The following is a 16,811-nucleotide window of genomic DNA, read 5'->3' on the forward strand; positions in this document are numbered from 1 at the left end:
GATGCACTAGGGTGTTATGAAGTAATGCAGCATGGTTTTTTTTTCTCTGGCATCGCTCCCGTATATATACACCTTGTTGGATTGGAGAGTTGTCTGGGAACGTTAATTTAGAAACTTAATTAGAGGATACACCGTGTATGTAAAACGGTTGCTACTCGACTGGAACTAGTTTGAAAAAAAAAATCTGGTATTTTCAGAACGTTTGTACTCTATGAAGTCAGAAATCCCTCTTTGTAACGTGTCAGACACCCATGTGGGTACATGCAAGTAGGAACGTACCAGTACGAGCTAGCAGTAACATTGAAGTAATCGTGAGCTTAACCAAGTCTCGGGCTACTCAGCTACTCCCTCCACCTCATTGAATGTGTGCTCCCTGCCATTCCCACCACCTTCCAGCAGCAGCAGCAGCAGCAGCCGCCAATAACTACGAGTGCTTCACTTCACCCCCGTTAAAACCACGCGGTACGGTGGTGCCTATTTCTACTATCACACTCGCTCCACCCTCGCTCGCCTCGCCACACGTCCACACTAACGGCTACACCGCAGCTGCAACTTTAGTAGCCTTGGCGTACGCGTTGAGACGATGAAGGTGAGCTCCTCCGTGCCTGCGGCGGCGGCGGTGGCGGTGGCGGTGCTGCTGCTATCGGCGGCGGCGACCGTGAGGCGGTGCGCGGGGCAGGCGCTGGTGCCGGGCGTGATGATCTTCGGCGACTCGGTGGTGGACGCCGGCAACAACAACCGGCTGGCCACGCTGGTGCGCGCCGACTTCCCGCCCTACGGCCGCGACTTCCCCTCCACACACGCCCCCACCGGCCGCTTCTGCAACGGCAAGCTCGCCACCGACTACACCGGTAAGAATCACATATCTCAAGTCTTCATGCATCTCAGCTCTGCCTTCTTGATTGGCGCGTTCAGTCATGACGACTCACGAGTGGTTTTTGCTGCTGGACAATATGATGATGCAGTGGAGAACCTCGGGTTCAGCTCGTACCCGCCGGCGTACCTGAGCGAGGAGGCGCAGAGCAACAACAAGAGCCTCCTCCACGGCGCCAACTTCGCCTCCGGTGCCGCCGGCTACCTCGACGCCACCGCCGCCCTCTACGTACGTGTTCATTTTATACAGACCAGCTGTTGACCGACTCGACTCGATCGCTAGCTCAACCACGCCGCATGCATGTAGTACAATCAATACTGTTAGGAGTACTTACTACATGTACGTACGTACAACTGCCATGATGCGTGCAGGGCGCGATCTCGCTGAGCCGGCAGGTGGAGTACTTCCGGGAGTACCAGTCGAGGGTGGCCTCCTCGGCCGGCGCGCAGCGAGCGGCGGCGCTGACGTCGGGCTCCATCTACGTGGTGAGCGCCGGCACCAGCGACTACGTGCAGAACTACTACGTGAACCCCATGCTGAGCGCCACCTACACGCCCGACCAGTTCGCCGACGCGCTCATGCAGCCCTTCACCTCCTTCGTCGAGGTAACCACAAGCACTCATTCATAATCAACCCGACTGACATATTTTTCATCAATTCGCTAGGACGCGACCACATGTCAGGGAAATGCATAACGACATATCCTGAAACTCAGCTTAGGAAGCGATCGACATGTCTTTAAAAAAATAGTCGTGTGATCTCAACGACCTGATCTCCAACTTAAAATTAGTTGAGTTCATTGACGGCACGCTGCAAGTACGGTAGTACCCCTAGCATGCATGCAGCAAGGTACGAGAGCGGGTATGCAATGCAATGGAATTCAGGGGATCTGCAGTGCAAACGAACCATGCAAATATGCAAACATTATTCCTGTCTGTCTGACCTGATCTAAAGACATCTCTTCTTTCTACCATCCCACATGATATGCAATGATTTCTGATGGGGCTACGCAGTTTCTTTTTTTAAAAAAAATGACCTGATGGGAGGAAGATGTGTCTTCAAATCAGAGTTCAATGAGCGAGAATCAATATTTGCACAGAAGATTTTCCCAGAATTCAATAGCTTTGCAGGGCAGTGGTGGTGGATATGAAGTCAGAGGTTGTAGTGGGTAGGGCCGTGTAGGAATGCAATGGCCTCAGTAACTCTCCTCTGCTGCGTGAACATGGCCGCCTGCCAGCCATTAACTGTGCGTGTACGTACGTAGCAGCAGCATGAGTTGTTGCAACATCAATGCCTTCTAAGCTTTTCGAGACCCGGGTCAAGTCCAGTCCAGTCCAGTCCACTGCGTGTTACTGTTGTCACATGTCGAGCTGCTTCGAGGAAAGTTGGGTGTGTTTTTTTGCAATTTCTGCACAAGTTGAGCAGTTTTCTCCCAACTACTCGCACGGTCATACCAATCCTCATGAACGCACGCACGCACTTTGGAAATCCATGTCCATGTCGAACCTGCAACGGTGTCCAGAGAGAGGAGTGAGAGATCACGGGCATTCAGTCACGGCTTGCTGCTGCCATACGCAGAGATCCTAGAGGCCCTACAGGAAGAAATGTAGGGTAAAAATTAACCCCTCTTGACTGCATTGGCGTGGTCCTGTCGCTGTACTCAGTGGTCACTAGTCAATACTACCGCTATTGCATAGTGTAAGCATCAGTTCATCACATGCGTGGACGACGTGTGCCTCCATGAAAATATCGACAGGGGATGTCGCCTTGGCAGTGAAATCTTAAATGTCGTACCAAATCCAGTAAATGCGATCCAGAGAGCAGTCAAGTACGTGCCAAAACTGCTCCTAGAAAGCGTTGAGTGATCCGTCGAGTCAGGGTAGACTGCATGCTCTGTTTCTAATTGTCGTAATCAGCTCCTCAGTTAGTAGCACACACTGCGATTTAAATTTAATCCATGCAATTCCTTTTTCTTTTTCATGCGATTCCCTTCTTTTTTGAAAAAGAAAAGCATGCAATCCTCTCTCGGTGCATTGGCTCATTAGCGTTACATACATGTGCTCCAAAATGCAGAGCCTGTACGGTCTGGGGGCCCGGCGGATCGGCGTGACGTCGCTGCCGCCGATGGGGTGCCTCCCGGCGTCCGTCACTCTGTTCGGCGGCGGAAACGACGGCTGCGTGGAGCGCCTGAACAACGACTCCCTCGTCTTCAACCGGAAGCTCGGCTCGGCCGCGGACGCCGTGAAGCGGCGGCACTCGGACCTGAAGCTCGTCGTGTTCGACATCTACCAGCCGCTGCTCGACCTCGTCAACAACCCCACCAACGCCGGTACGAATCACGCAGCGTTTCCGGTTTGCATCGTTTGTTGACGAGAGAGATGAAGCGAGCATGGATGTGTTTCAGGGTTCTTCGAGTCGCGCCGGGCGTGCTGCGGGACGGGGACGATCGAGACGTCGGTGCTGTGCCACCAGGGGGCGCCGGGGACGTGCACCAACGCCACGGGCTACGTCTTCTGGGACGGCTTCCACCCCACGGACGCGGCCAACAAGGTGCTCGCCGACGCGCTCCTCCTCCAGGGCCTCGAGCTCATCTGATGAGAGATGCCGCCTTTCGTTCTAATACCAACTGAGCCCATCCGATCCATGTACCTTGCTTCTGTCATTCTGTGCTGCTAGTTGCGTCTCTTGGCTTTTGCTTGCTTGCTTGGTGTGCATGATCTCAGCTTGACGTAGTGTTATGTTACTCAGAATGGTGTGGGTGTGCCGCTATGTATGATTATACTCGATGTTTTTCACAATCTGTGCCCTGGTATTTCATATTCGGAGTGATCGATGTAGCATATTTCAATTCAACTGAGCAGTCTGGTACCACCGCTCCGTAGTGCAGTCCGCGTGTAGCGTAGCTACTACACAGCCATTGAGGAGTTTTAATGACCCGCATTACGATCTCCAACTTGAATTTTTTTTTTTCCACACAGTTTTTATGTTCTAAATACCAAAAGAAACATGCGTTTCCTCCCAATAAGTTGTTATTCCGAATAAGGTACATTTGCGTCACTTCACACATATCATCAAATTCTGCTATACCTCTATTTACAGCAAACCATAACATGGTAAAAAACAAAAGAACTGCATACACCTCTAAGAGAGTTCAAACCCAGTATTTGAGTTGATGGCGTAGAGAAGCTTGCTCCGTAGCGTATTTGACCGCTTGTATGTCGGAAGCTGACGATAAAAAAAAAAAGGTTAAAGAAAATAGAAGAAAGTGTGGCATACCAGGATGAATGCTCTATGGCCAGTCATCTCAAGAAATTTGGCTTGTCACACGATGAACTCAAACAAATTAGAATAGCATAAGGGTGAAGAGGTGATACCTTGAGCGTATTGTAGCACGTGGAAGCAGATGGAAGGCGATCTACATCTTGGCCTCCAATCGAAGCCCAAAGTGTTACATCACATGGAACCTAAGCCAATGACACAATATTGATAAATCAAACGGGAAAAAATGAAGAAAGTAATACATTGATTGCAACCCAGTGCACAAGAATTTACTTTGTTAACAGAATACCATCAAGTACTTCTTTCGATGAAATAATCAGTGTGCTTTCATAAACATATTTCAGAGGGCATTAAGAATCTCAAACTGATACTACAGTTGAAAAATAAGCCAAAAAAACACTTGAGCACGAACATCTGTATTGCTTTATTATTTTCAAAAAATAGTTCATGTTGAGATAAAGAAGGGTCAAAAGATCAAGAGCTCATAAGTTGTTGCATAGCAGTAATGCAGTACATCAAGGAGATAACTGTTAAGAATAACTTGTATTTCATAGAGGCCATAGACCAATATATACATGTACATGTGAGTAATATGCAGCAAGCCTCTTATAAGATGGGGATATTACACTTGCACAATATAACAGTAAATATCTCTAACACCCCTCCCCCTCAAACTCATAGGGGATCGACCACACCATAGTTATCAAGGCGTCGCTATATCGTCACCATATCAATGATATAGCGGCGTGGTGGTGAATTGCGCTTCACCACAGCGCTGGCATGTATGGCGCCCGCCATATTGGCATGGAATCACCGTGGTGCCGACAAGGCGTCTTTTGGCGATCTTTTTTGTGTGGCAGACACCATAGCTCTTTAGTCGAGGGGATCAGAAGGGGGACGAGAGGTCGAGTGGGTCACAAACCGAGAGGCGAGAGCATTATTGTTTCCCTGACCTGACCGCTTGAACCCTAGCCTGAGTCGGTGAGTCATTGGTTGCCACCGAAACCAAGAGCCGTCCGCCGCTCATGCTCAGATTCGTCAGCCTGCCCGTGCTTATATCCATCCGCTTGCCACGGCGCGCCCTGCGCAGCCCCTTGAGCTCAACTAAGTTCTCTCTTCTCAACTAAGTGCTCAGCTCACCTTGCACTAGCGCAAGTTCAACTAAGTAGGTGACTACTGAGTAGTGCTCAGCTCAACTAAGTAGGTTGCATTTCTTCAGCTCTGGAGATATTCTAGCTCACCTTGCAGAGTTTAGTACTAGCAGTAGTATAGTGAGAAGTATAGCACTAGCAGCAGTATAGTGTTCTGTTAGCAGTTTAGCACAGCAGTATATTAACAATATATGAGAAAATTATGTCTTTTGTGCTACATTTACATTGCTATTTTTTATTTTCTAATATCCTATACTATAATTTTTGAGCTACATTTACATGCCACTTGCCAATATAATTTTCTAATATCCTAGACTATAATGTGTGTATTCATCATGTCGATGTGTGTATGGCGCCGCCACGCCGCTCGCCATAGGCGCTGTAAAGTTGTAAAGGTAGTGGGTCGCCGCGCCTCGTCACACCGCCGTAACAACTATAAGTCAAACTGAGTTTGACGGGATAGAACATGTGCTAAGTTGTACTCTGTGCCTTTGTGAAAAAATCAGCGAAATAAAACTTTGAAGGAATATATAGAAGATTAATAACCTCATCATGTACTTGTGTCCGTGTGTAAGAAGCATCAACATCAATATGCTTGGTGAGCTTATGCTTCACCAGATCTCGAGCAATACTGATATCACATGTATTGTCCGAGTAAAAAAGAGTAGGTGCAAGCGATGAAACACCAAAATCCAACCGAGGGCGAGCGGATCCGAACGGGCGCAGGAGGACAACGACGGATCGTGGAGTCGGCAGTCGGCAAAGGGAATCCGACAGCGGACAGACGGGAGCAGGTGGCAACAGTCGCGAAATCCGACGAAGTCAAACTGAGGCGGACCCGAATCAGGCCGACTCGGATCGACCAAGAGGAGAACGACACAGCCGGGTTGGGCAAGATGCCAAATCCGACCGAGAGACAACAGATCCGACTGGAGATGGGCGGGGAGAGGGTGAGAGCCGACGAGGGAAGAAAGGCGACGATTTGGCTAACATTGGGATGAGTTGCGACGTCCCAAACGAAAATGTAGCTCTGATGCTAGGTTAGGAATAAAAACGTGTATTCCATGAAGAGGCCAGTATATATACATGTACAGGTGAGTAATATGCAGAAAGCCCCTTATAAGATAGGGATATTACATAGGCACAATATAACAGTAAATATCTCTAACAGTACTATTTTCGTAGACGCTAAATAACAAAACAGGGAAAGCTTTCTCAGTTTGCTCAATCAAACCTTATGTATTGTGAAAGAAGGCTGCAGGTACTTGAATCCAAGTAATGGAGCTCGCGAACAGCTTGTCACAAACTTTAGTAGCAAACAACGCTCCATTGGCTTAAATCCTTTGATGACCTGCACATTTAAACAACCAATATGTTATTATGGCCATATTATCACTTCAGCTCCCATGAATCACAACACATTATTATGGCATGGAGTTTCTTATATATTTCCAAAGAAAGACAATATCAAGCTACATGAAAACAGCAAATAGCATGAATCCATGAATGCAAAATGACCAAAATCAGACATATACATATACCTCCCAGAAGAGCTTAACAGTTCGACTTGACTCAGTATAACCACCAGTATACTTGGTATTGTTCCGCAGATCATCCACATCAAAATCCTGCAATCCACCTGAAAGTAACTGCATGTGGCAATCATAAATTAGCAGGGTTCTAAAAATTGTGTGTTATCTCTGTTTCAGTTTTCAACATGATACACACACTATAAGAGCTAGAAATGCTATAGTGAATAATGGAAATAGAGGCAAGTACATTGCATACAGTAATTTTCAGCTAGTCAGTATATTAACGTTATGCTAGGTCCTCTTTACCACATTTCCAAATTTGAATTTCTATTTTACCACTTACGCGTCAACAATCTCAATTTTAAAAAAGAAAATCGCAAAATAACTTGAAGTTAGAGAAAATTTTCTTTATATTGGATATTTGAATTCATTTGAAGTTTGGTACTTTCTTTTTACTGTTCCAAATATAAAAATAAACTCATTTCCCATAGTATATGCAGGGGCAATGTCAGTTTCGGTAGTATCCAAATCGGGGAGAGTTACCTGATTAAATTCATTTGCATTAAACAGGCTCAGCCAAGATGGTGAAATAAGATCGCTCAGACCTCTATAAAATGCATTTGCAAATGGACGTATCTGCAAGGACAATGGTACTATGAAAAGGCTGCTTACTTATACAGAACAAAAAGCTTGTAAACCATAAGAAAAATGGACCATCAGACCATGTCACAAACCTGGCGGTTAAGCTTGAAATCTGCTATTGCATGAACATAGTGCAACTTATTTTCATTCGTAACGGATATATTTTTACCACCAGGTCTCAGCTCATGGACAATTCTTTTACCACCCAACTCTTCAATTGCAGTAAAATCCAAACATAGATCCTCAACATCCCCATCATAGTGCTGTTTAGTAGAAGATAGTCCATATTGTTGTTGTCAAAAAGGTAATAACAACATAATGTTATCATCTTATCATCTCAGAAAAAATATCATAAAAAGCAAAAAGAAAAAGCAAAAAAAGCAAAAAGAAAAGCCAAATTAGTATCATATAAAAACCCCAGATGGTATCAGCTTCAGTTTAAGAGTAAATACAGCATCATCAATCCCAAAAGTACAATCAATGTCAATAAGGCTTAAATAAATGGCAAGATATTGTCAAAAATATGATGAGCTACAATAAATGCATAGCATTGACTCCTAGAGGTACCAATAACCACCTACTGTGAACACTACAAACTGTGAATACATTGAAAGATTGAAAAGGCAAGCTAAGAACCAATCGGTGATAATGATTGATATTCATGAATAATACCGAGGGAGATACATTAACATAAATGGGTCGGATAATTGTCCATCCTCCCATCATAAGATTGTTGCTACTTTCAATAGAAAAGTAATATCCTAAGTAGCAGTTTATCTTGCTAATATTTTGGAAACAGAAACAAAATAAAAAATATATATAGTACCTTCAGTTGCATAAGATTTCTATAAAGCTCTGGATCAAGTGTTGATAATTCATCCAAAAAACTATAGCGCCCCAGAAGTTTCTGCACAAATACTTGTGAGAAAGAATAGTCCAACAGAATCCCCTCATAGAGTGCTTTGCCGACAACTCGGCCAAGAAATTCAAGCATATCAATGCTGTTATCCAAAAGCTTAGCAGAATTGCTGGGAATCAAGCTGCTATCAGACACTGATGTCTGTGAAAACAGCCCATACCTATTGAATGTTGAGAGGATTAGAAAAAAAAGGTTAGCATCTTTGCCTTGATGACTCTTCCCACACGAGAAAAACAGGTTGTATTTTTATATTAGCATAGATAAAGGACTTAAGGCTTAAAAGTTTCACAGTAGGCTTACTCTGGACTAAAAGCAGCTTTAGACAGATCAGTTAGGAACTCCTTTGACAGGCCACCATAGTCCAAACCAGCTTCAGGAAGGCCGCATTCACTTACAAATGACACGTGAATGCAAGATTTCAACTTTGACCTTAGACAATTCAACTGCCTATATCCATCTTCAATTATATGGCCTCGACGAATAACTATCTCAATAGATCCTGGACCTGGCCCAGATACTTCGCCAGTAACTTTTCTTGATGCTTTGTCTGACTCAATAAATTCTCTAAAAATCTGCACTCTGGGTAAAAGAAATGCTTAAGTATTAAACATGCCTGCTCCTTGAAAAAAAAATATATAGATGCCACCACTAATTAAATTCATCAATCAAATCACAATATGACGACAAACTAGTGAGATGTGTCTGTCAGGCCATAGCAGCATAACTAATAGTACACAAACACAGTATGGCCACTAAATGAGCTCCAGCAGCGGAAAAGGTTTGGGTAATGTTTCACCTTAAGAAATCTCACATGAAAACTGTTCAAACATTGAATGCGAATTTGACCCTTTTTTTCTAAGAAAAGTGGGAATTAGGCCATTTTGTCAAATAAAGCATTGCTAATGGGGAAAACGACATACAAATGTAGCAAACCTTAAACTTTCTGAAGTACCATGTTTCTGAAATCAGCATGGTAGGCAAGTATCTCTTCAGTGGATTTGTAAGTATAGGAACAACAAGAATAATCAAAGATCCTAATCATAACCAATTTCAACATTCAATAGCAAAAGGAATTCAGAACAAGTAGGTAAGGTAGGTATGAACAACTGGTACTGTACTCGACAATCCTAAGGGTATGTTTAGGATTATTTTTTTTAAAAAAAGCAAAAACATTATTTCATTTAAGTTTACAATGTCCATGGACATTATTGACGTTTTCTGAAGCTAAATACAGTGAGATACCTCTCTTCAAATGGATATACATGTGGTAATGTGGTAAGTACAGAGTTCCGGGTAGGAATTCCTGAAGAATGATTTACTGGAAAATTACCAAATGCTGCCTCATGGGCCCTGGCAGCAGCAGCAATTGGAATTCGACCATTTCTAGCAGGTGCCAACCACAGAGAAATAGGACAAAACTTATGCCTGCTGTCCCTTTCATAGAGTAGATTAAGACATCTCACAGCTACATCAATAAGAGGCTTGTTGTAGCTTCCACCATTCTGAACGAAAGAATTGTATACAAATGTATTAAGCGCTGATGCGATCTTCCGCTGCTGCTCTAAAGTAAAAGGAACCTGTAGAGTCAAAGAAGCCAAAGGACACTGTCAAAAAGCGAGGAGACTAGAGACAGAAATAGAGAGATGCACGTGGGCCTGGAGCATGTTACCTGCTTCTCATAAAACTCAATATCATCTAGCACAAGTAATAGGTGCCCATAAATGGCACAGAACAGATGCAACATACACATTAAATCCTTTCCAATACCTTCTGATGCTCGTCGCATGGTTTCAATATCCCATAAAGTTAATGCATCATCATTACATTGCTGAGAATTTAAAATACTATCAGTGTGATTGCCATCCTCTGAATCACTGGATTTTCCTGTAATCTTCTGGAGCACATTTGCCCACTTGTTTGCTGTGTCCTTGACATTCTTTCTTTGCCTCATGGAGGATATTTGCTCGCCTGAACTACTTGTAGCCAATTGTTTATCATATCCTGTTTCTTGTAATTTCTGGGCTCGGCCAAAAATAGTTATTTCTAGTGCCCCCCATAAATCAACAAGAAATCCAGGTGTGAATGCAAGCATGTTGAGAATAGGCAATGCACCAAACGACGGGTTAAATACCGAGAAAATTCTGAGCATGTGATAGTAAAAGCAAATGACATCCGACAATTTTAGGCTCCGAAAATGGATCTGCTTCAGGGTTGGATCGTCATTAGTTCCCCTACCACATGAAACATCCTCCTTTGCCAACATCAAAAGCTTTCTCAAGTGCCATTGCTGGTAAATTGGCTTCAGAAGATCCATAAATAATGTTATCATGCTACAGTTGTCATTGGTATCACCTTCCTCTGGGAGAGATGTATCAGCATGGAAAGCGGTATCACCAACACACTGAGACATTCCCGTGCTTTCCTCAAAAATTTTCAGTAAGTTTTGGGAAATACAATTAATAGCATCAACATATAGGCAAAAATCTAGCCCTTGAATGAAGCACCCTGAATTGGATAACTCATCATGCACGGTAGCCAAATTTACAATGTTTCCAAGTGCCCAACCGGAGCAAGGAATAATACTGGTGCCAACAGTTGAAACCTCTGACTGCTCCAATTTTATTATTTTTTCAAATATTGTATCTTTGTAGATCTGCCACCACCTGCCATGGCTTGATCAGTTCCACATTTACGATATGCCATTCTTTAAAATAACACAAGGAATAAACAATGAAGAGCGATGTAAAATTAAAAGTGATGACTGCTGCAGTGGGTAGCGAAACAATCAATACCAACAACACAACAGCCAAAAGGATAAGTGTGTCAAGGATTCATTAAAATCCACAAGTAACATGGAATTGACTTAAAACTTTGTCTAGGTCTCAAAAAAGATGCTGAGGTTTCTTATAAATGCTACGCCCAATAACATGGAGATAAGTACAAAATGAAACAAGAACAAATTCATAATCTTGCACAACTTGCAACTAGTTCACCTAATGCTAGGCCAGTTGCACAACAAACTAAAAATCCGGTAGCAACTACCAGAGTCTTGCGATGGTACACCGACATACAGAGCAGTATATTGATCACAATAGTAAAGCAAATGCTTGTTTCAGTATAAATAAATGTCACTTAAAAATTTAGCAGATCATATATTAAATAGCACACTGCTTTGCCAATTGCAGCCTATGAAAGCTCAACTACATGAATAACACTCACTTTGTGTCAACACCACAACAATTTATCAGTTGAAGCTTTTGAATCCTTGAGAATCAATGCTTTCATAGAAAATCAATCCAATAACATGGAAAATGCCGGACATGATTTGTCCGTATCAACGTTAAGACCCTTACCAGTACAATACTGAGACATGGTTGCAGTACAGAAATGTGCTTAAGAGCAGGCAACAGAAGAGGTGGCATGCGTTTGCATAGATACGGAATTGTAAGTATCAGTGTGAAGTATTCCTTCGAACAACCATTTAGATCAGCACTTCTCTCTGCTATCTTAGAGTGGAAAGGGCGCAAGGCTACAGTGACTGCACTTGCAGTAATCAGAAATTGGTCATCTGTTGCAGCTGCAGAAGTTTTCTTCCCTGAGGTAGCATGAGGACCAAGACATTTTATATATTTCCTAACACAATTAAATGTAGCACTCTGGCTTGCACCAATAAATTCAATCAAACTCTCCACACAGGCATCAGCAGCTCTAGCATTATCACTTTTTAAACTTTTCCATGTTTTGCAATCAGTTAAAGACACAGCCAGTCGCATAGCAATAACAGTAATGTCAACCATGTCTCCGTCCTTGCAGCAGGAGTAGTCACACCTGGCAAGAATGGAAGAGCATAGTGAAATCAGCTTTTTTGCCTGATAAAGCCAAATGGACCTCTCTTCTGGCATACCCACAGCAAAGGAACAGAAGTTTTTGCTTGCATCTACAGAGAAAAGATACATGTCAGCCGCGAAGAAAGGCACACTGATCAGAAGAAATGAAGCATAGGGGACCTATCCAAACAATTTGGTTTCCTGCTGAATGACTAAATCTAGTCTAGTTAAACTTTTAGTGCTTAATCTAATTTACTATATAGCAAGGTAAGACTATCCTGGCTGGCATCAAACTCTCCATAAACATGAAATAATAATCGTTTTAGGTTCAAATACTCAAGTTGCAGGAGTTTTTCTCATTAGCTTAGCATGCATATGTTGCTGGGAAACCATCAAGCAAGGTCACAGTCTAGGGGTAATAAAACATAGATGTTAACTTAAAGCACTGAATTCAATCAGTTTGAATAATAATCAAATAAAGTCAACATCTATGAGAATGTTTGTCTGATTGATAAAATTTCCTTAAAACACTATCAAATTTACTCAACAACTCATAAACCATCACTCTGGCACCCATAAACTATTCTCTATTAGATCATGGACTAGATAGTAGAGAAATAAGTTGTACAAGCAATGCCATAATCGAGAGTTCAAAACAAACAATGCTGTCATATTGCTTGCCATATCACATAATCAAAGTCCACCATACTACCAACATACATCAAACAAAATATGTGTGTTTTCTAAGCAAAACTAGTGTTTATTCTGTTAAGTTGATTAATTCATTCTAGTATTGAGCCATCCGGCACTGGGTTTCAGCAATATAAGGATTATAACCCTCAGAGAAGGAAGGCGAAAGCATTAAACTTCTAACATTCAAGTGGACTACAAATAGCAGAAAGGTAAAAGTAAATGTATGAGTATTAAAAAATTCATACCCTTTGAGTTTATGCTATTCAAGATGATTTTGAAGCAAGTAAAGACAGACTTCACAGTCTTGCTCTGCTGTCCCTTGTACCAGCTTGAAGGTTGAGTAATGAAGAAAAGAAATGGCCTAAGCATCTTGCTAGATATCCATTGATTTGTCAGGCTGATGTTAGGCTGGTTTATTAATAGTTCCCAGTCTTCATGGAGCTGTTCTGAAACCATTCTTATCACATAGTATTTTCTCCATACTCGCTGGCACAAGAAAAAGGGAAACAGTGGTCATTCATTTAATGAGTGCGCAATATCAAGAGTAGTTCAAAAAAGCACAATGATACAGTTAGCACACACATATCCATGCTCATGGAGTCACGGTACATGAATGTTTGACTAGGCTACTGTGTGCATTTTGGATCTAATCTAGAGTCTAAATCGACATTACAGCTCCGGCATTAAGCTATTAGTATTGTTTAGAGTGCCTGCATGTTTCGTAGAATTATAGAAATGATTTTTACTGGATGCTTTCCATGCATTCTCCAAATTTAGTATAGTCATACAAATGCAAATCCTGCAAACACATCAAACTAGCGATCAGTTAATCAGCCTCTCTAGTTATGCACTTACACTTGCCAACAGTAATCATACATTCATACTCATTAGTCATTACAATCCTCCCTCTCTTCAAACAGATATTCATAATCACTTATTTGACACAACGCAACCAAACTGAAGTTTCTAAACACTCAACAAACAAATCTCATCGTCACCTCCCTCAATGGCCAATACTAATGCTATGCACAAGTTCCAGTTGGTAGCGAAACCACTAATACTTCTCTCCTATCTCTAATGCTCATCACAACAGCCTCCGAAAAAAATGACCATACAGAGTCAAACAGAACACAAACCATCCAAACCCGCGGGTTTCCTACAATCTCCAGATCAATCGTGCCTATCAGTCAAACGAGGTACGGCCCCTCAGATCGATTAAACTACCAGAAAACTCGAACGCAAAATCCGCGTGATGAGCAGCAAGCGGATTTCGACAGGAAGTGGTGGGCGGGTGGGTGGACAGGGTGGTCAGGTAGGTACACACGAGGGCAGAGCAGGGGGTGGGTGGCGTTGGAGGCAGGTACCTGGATGGAGAGGGCGGCAGCGGCGGCGCGGCGGAGGTGGCTGCGGAGCTGACGCTCCTCGGAGACCTTCTGCAGCAGCGCGTCGCGGGTGATCTCCCTCGCGCTCGACCCCCTCAGGGACACCTGGCGAGAAAAAACAACAGCGAGTGAGCGAGGCACGGAGGGAGCAGCAGAGGGCGAGGGAAGGGGGCGGAGTGAGGGACCTGGCGGTTGCCGGCCGGGGGCACCGACATCGCCGGCGGGGAGGGGACGGAGGGAGGCGCACGCGTGCTCCGGAAGGGAGGAGGGAGATGGACGCGTCCACGAGCGGGGTTGTCGTCACGGGTCGTCTCGACTCGACTCGACTCGCGAGTGGAATTGCTTTCTGCTATTACCAAGTCTCTTGTGACGGGGGCAATAGCTTTTTTTTTCCATCCTACCAGATGCCGCTCGTGCAAACATCACCCTACCAAATTTTCTTACTCGTCTACCAGCAAAACCCGATTTTTTTGTCTGGCATATAGTAACTTTTCTGTTGTAAACAGTAACTATGAGCTAAAAAATTGAAAAAAATGTGTCGATTTTTTATATGCTCATAATCTAGATGGTAGATAATTTTATAAATTATTACATCACATTAGAGAATATTAGTAAATTTTTTCAGATTTTTTAGAATTTTTTTGAGGGCTTAAAAATTGCTACAAGTTGCAAAAATAACACATTTTGAAGAATTTTAGTTTGAATTCTACATAAGATTTTTAGATGAGTCTAGTTAAAATGGGTTGCTTATGAATTATAGAGCGTGTGCAAAAATCAACATATTTTTTTGCTTTTATTAGCTCATGATTACTGTTCACAACGGGAAAGTTACTGTGCATGATAGAAACCGGGTTTCAGCAGTGTTTGAGTGGCAAATGGGCTAGAAATTTTGGTAAGTGGCATTTGGACGGGCGTCATCCGGTAGGATGGCAAAAAAACTATTGCCCCCTTATGATAGTGGCAAACGAGCAATGGATGAACAACCGAAAACTCGCGGTAATTGTAAGTTGTAACTACTAAAGTATCTTCGCGCGATCTTAGTATTGCCTATTTTATTCAATAACTTATTAAATATTTGTATGTTATAATAGGAATCAAAAATTTATATATAATAATATTATTTATTCCTCTAAAATCAACTATCATCATCGAAGCATCTTTCTAGTTATAGCATTATTAACAGCATTGAAGCACTACGAACACTAAAAGCATTATTCTGAATACTAAGCAATATATCAACGTACAACCAAATTTACATACTTATTCGAGCATACATAAAAACTCATAAAAATATGAGGAAAGAATATTCAAGCTAAACGTTGACGTTGAACATAATAAAATATATACTCAAAAATTTATCACAGAACATAAACAAAAATAAAAAATACAAACCATCCTCATTGAACCCATTCAAACATAAAGAATGCATTGAACAACTAAGCTACTAACAAGATGCAATGCTAGATCACGTTTATACTTTGGACTTCGGCAATACGTAAGTATCAAGCTCATACCCACCGACGAAGAAAAAAAATCATGGTTCTTAATAAGCAGCATGCACTGGACCTTATCACAACCACCTTTGTGTTCTGAAGCTCTCGTCATCTCAACCTACTTCATAGGTTGTCACTATTGCCCTTACTCTTACCCTCTGTATCATATTAATTGGGTACCTTTTACTATTAAGCCTGTATAAATGAAAAAAAAATTATTAGACCCACCAAATAAACGACACTATTAAAGCATTATAGTGTAGAGATCACCAAAAGCTTCAGATCCAAATCAAAGAAAAGCAAAATGAGAAACAATTACAAAAAATTAAAAGAGAAAATTCGTGAAATGGATACCTAGAATCTAAATTGAAGAAAAAAAAAGAATACCACTCATATATATATTCCTACCGTTCCATGCCTTATAAATGTGGTCACCAAAACCCCAATGAATCTGGCTCTAGAAATCCACACGCAAGATTAGAGATGAAACAAAACACAAGCTCATAGACACGCACACCCCAAATTTTGCAAGAAGTCGCCACCCCACTACCCAGCGCCACACAACTCTGAAGCTAGGCACCACCGCAACCGTTGCACATGATGAATTTCATTAAATAATGCATTGATTCATGGTGGAAAAACAAAACTATCTGTACACCATTTCACAGTCACTTCTAAATCTGGTATACCCATGGGTTCCATGCGACAAATGTTTGCCACACCATCTGTTGTCATGTTGCATAGCTGAGACAGTGGGAGATCCAGCCGCCCAAAGACCTAGGGCGAACTTTAATCCTATTTGGATCAACAAACTAATCCCATTTACTAACTGGTAATCCCTATCATAAGCTCATACTCTCATATTATCATTCTTTATTTCTAATTTTCTATTATTCTATCAAAGAGCACTTAGCTTCAGGGTTCAGGCTTCAAGCTTCTGCTAACCGTGTGTTGGGCTCTTGTACATAGTCCCGTCCTGGATCAGCTGGTCCAGCATCGAGGGTGCGCCTGTTTGGTTT

At 42.5% G+C, this 16,811-nt stretch overlaps 2 protein-coding genes across 2 annotated transcripts; one reads left to right on the forward strand and one right to left on the reverse strand.

Moving 5' to 3' along the window:
- Window positions 1-388: 388 nt before the first annotated feature.
- LOC133913043 (GDSL esterase/lipase At3g53100-like) lies at window positions 389-3,727 on the forward strand. Its single transcript, XM_062356074.1, has 5 exons — window positions 389-851; window positions 966-1,102; window positions 1,246-1,479; window positions 2,948-3,203; window positions 3,279-3,727. Exons 1-5 carry the CDS (start codon window positions 584-586, stop codon window positions 3,467-3,469), a joined length of 1,086 nt encoding a protein of 361 aa, XP_062212058.1. The 5' UTR covers window positions 389-583; the 3' UTR covers window positions 3,470-3,727.
- A 140-nt stretch (window positions 3,728-3,867) lies between these two features.
- On the reverse strand, window positions 3,868-14,639 carry LOC133913042 (E3 ubiquitin-protein ligase UPL7). Its single transcript, XM_062356073.1, has 14 exons — window positions 14,485-14,639; window positions 14,282-14,404; window positions 13,163-13,403; window positions 11,751-12,334; window positions 10,067-11,050; window positions 9,640-9,974; window positions 8,698-8,976; window positions 8,305-8,557; window positions 7,571-7,741; window positions 7,380-7,472; window positions 6,846-6,953; window positions 6,539-6,655; window positions 4,249-4,338; window positions 3,868-4,099 (listed from the first exon to the last, which is right to left on the reverse strand). The coding sequence occupies exons 1-14, from the start codon at window positions 14,512-14,514 to the stop codon at window positions 4,016-4,018; spliced, it is 3,492 nt and encodes a 1,163-aa protein (XP_062212057.1). The 5' UTR covers window positions 14,515-14,639; the 3' UTR covers window positions 3,868-4,015.
- Window positions 14,640-16,811: the final 2,172 nt, after the last annotated feature.

The sequence above is a fragment of the Phragmites australis genome, chromosome 3 (assembly GCF_958298935.1).
Source record: "Phragmites australis chromosome 3, lpPhrAust1.1, whole genome shotgun sequence".
Taxonomy (NCBI): Eukaryota; Viridiplantae; Streptophyta; class Magnoliopsida; order Poales; family Poaceae; genus Phragmites; species Phragmites australis.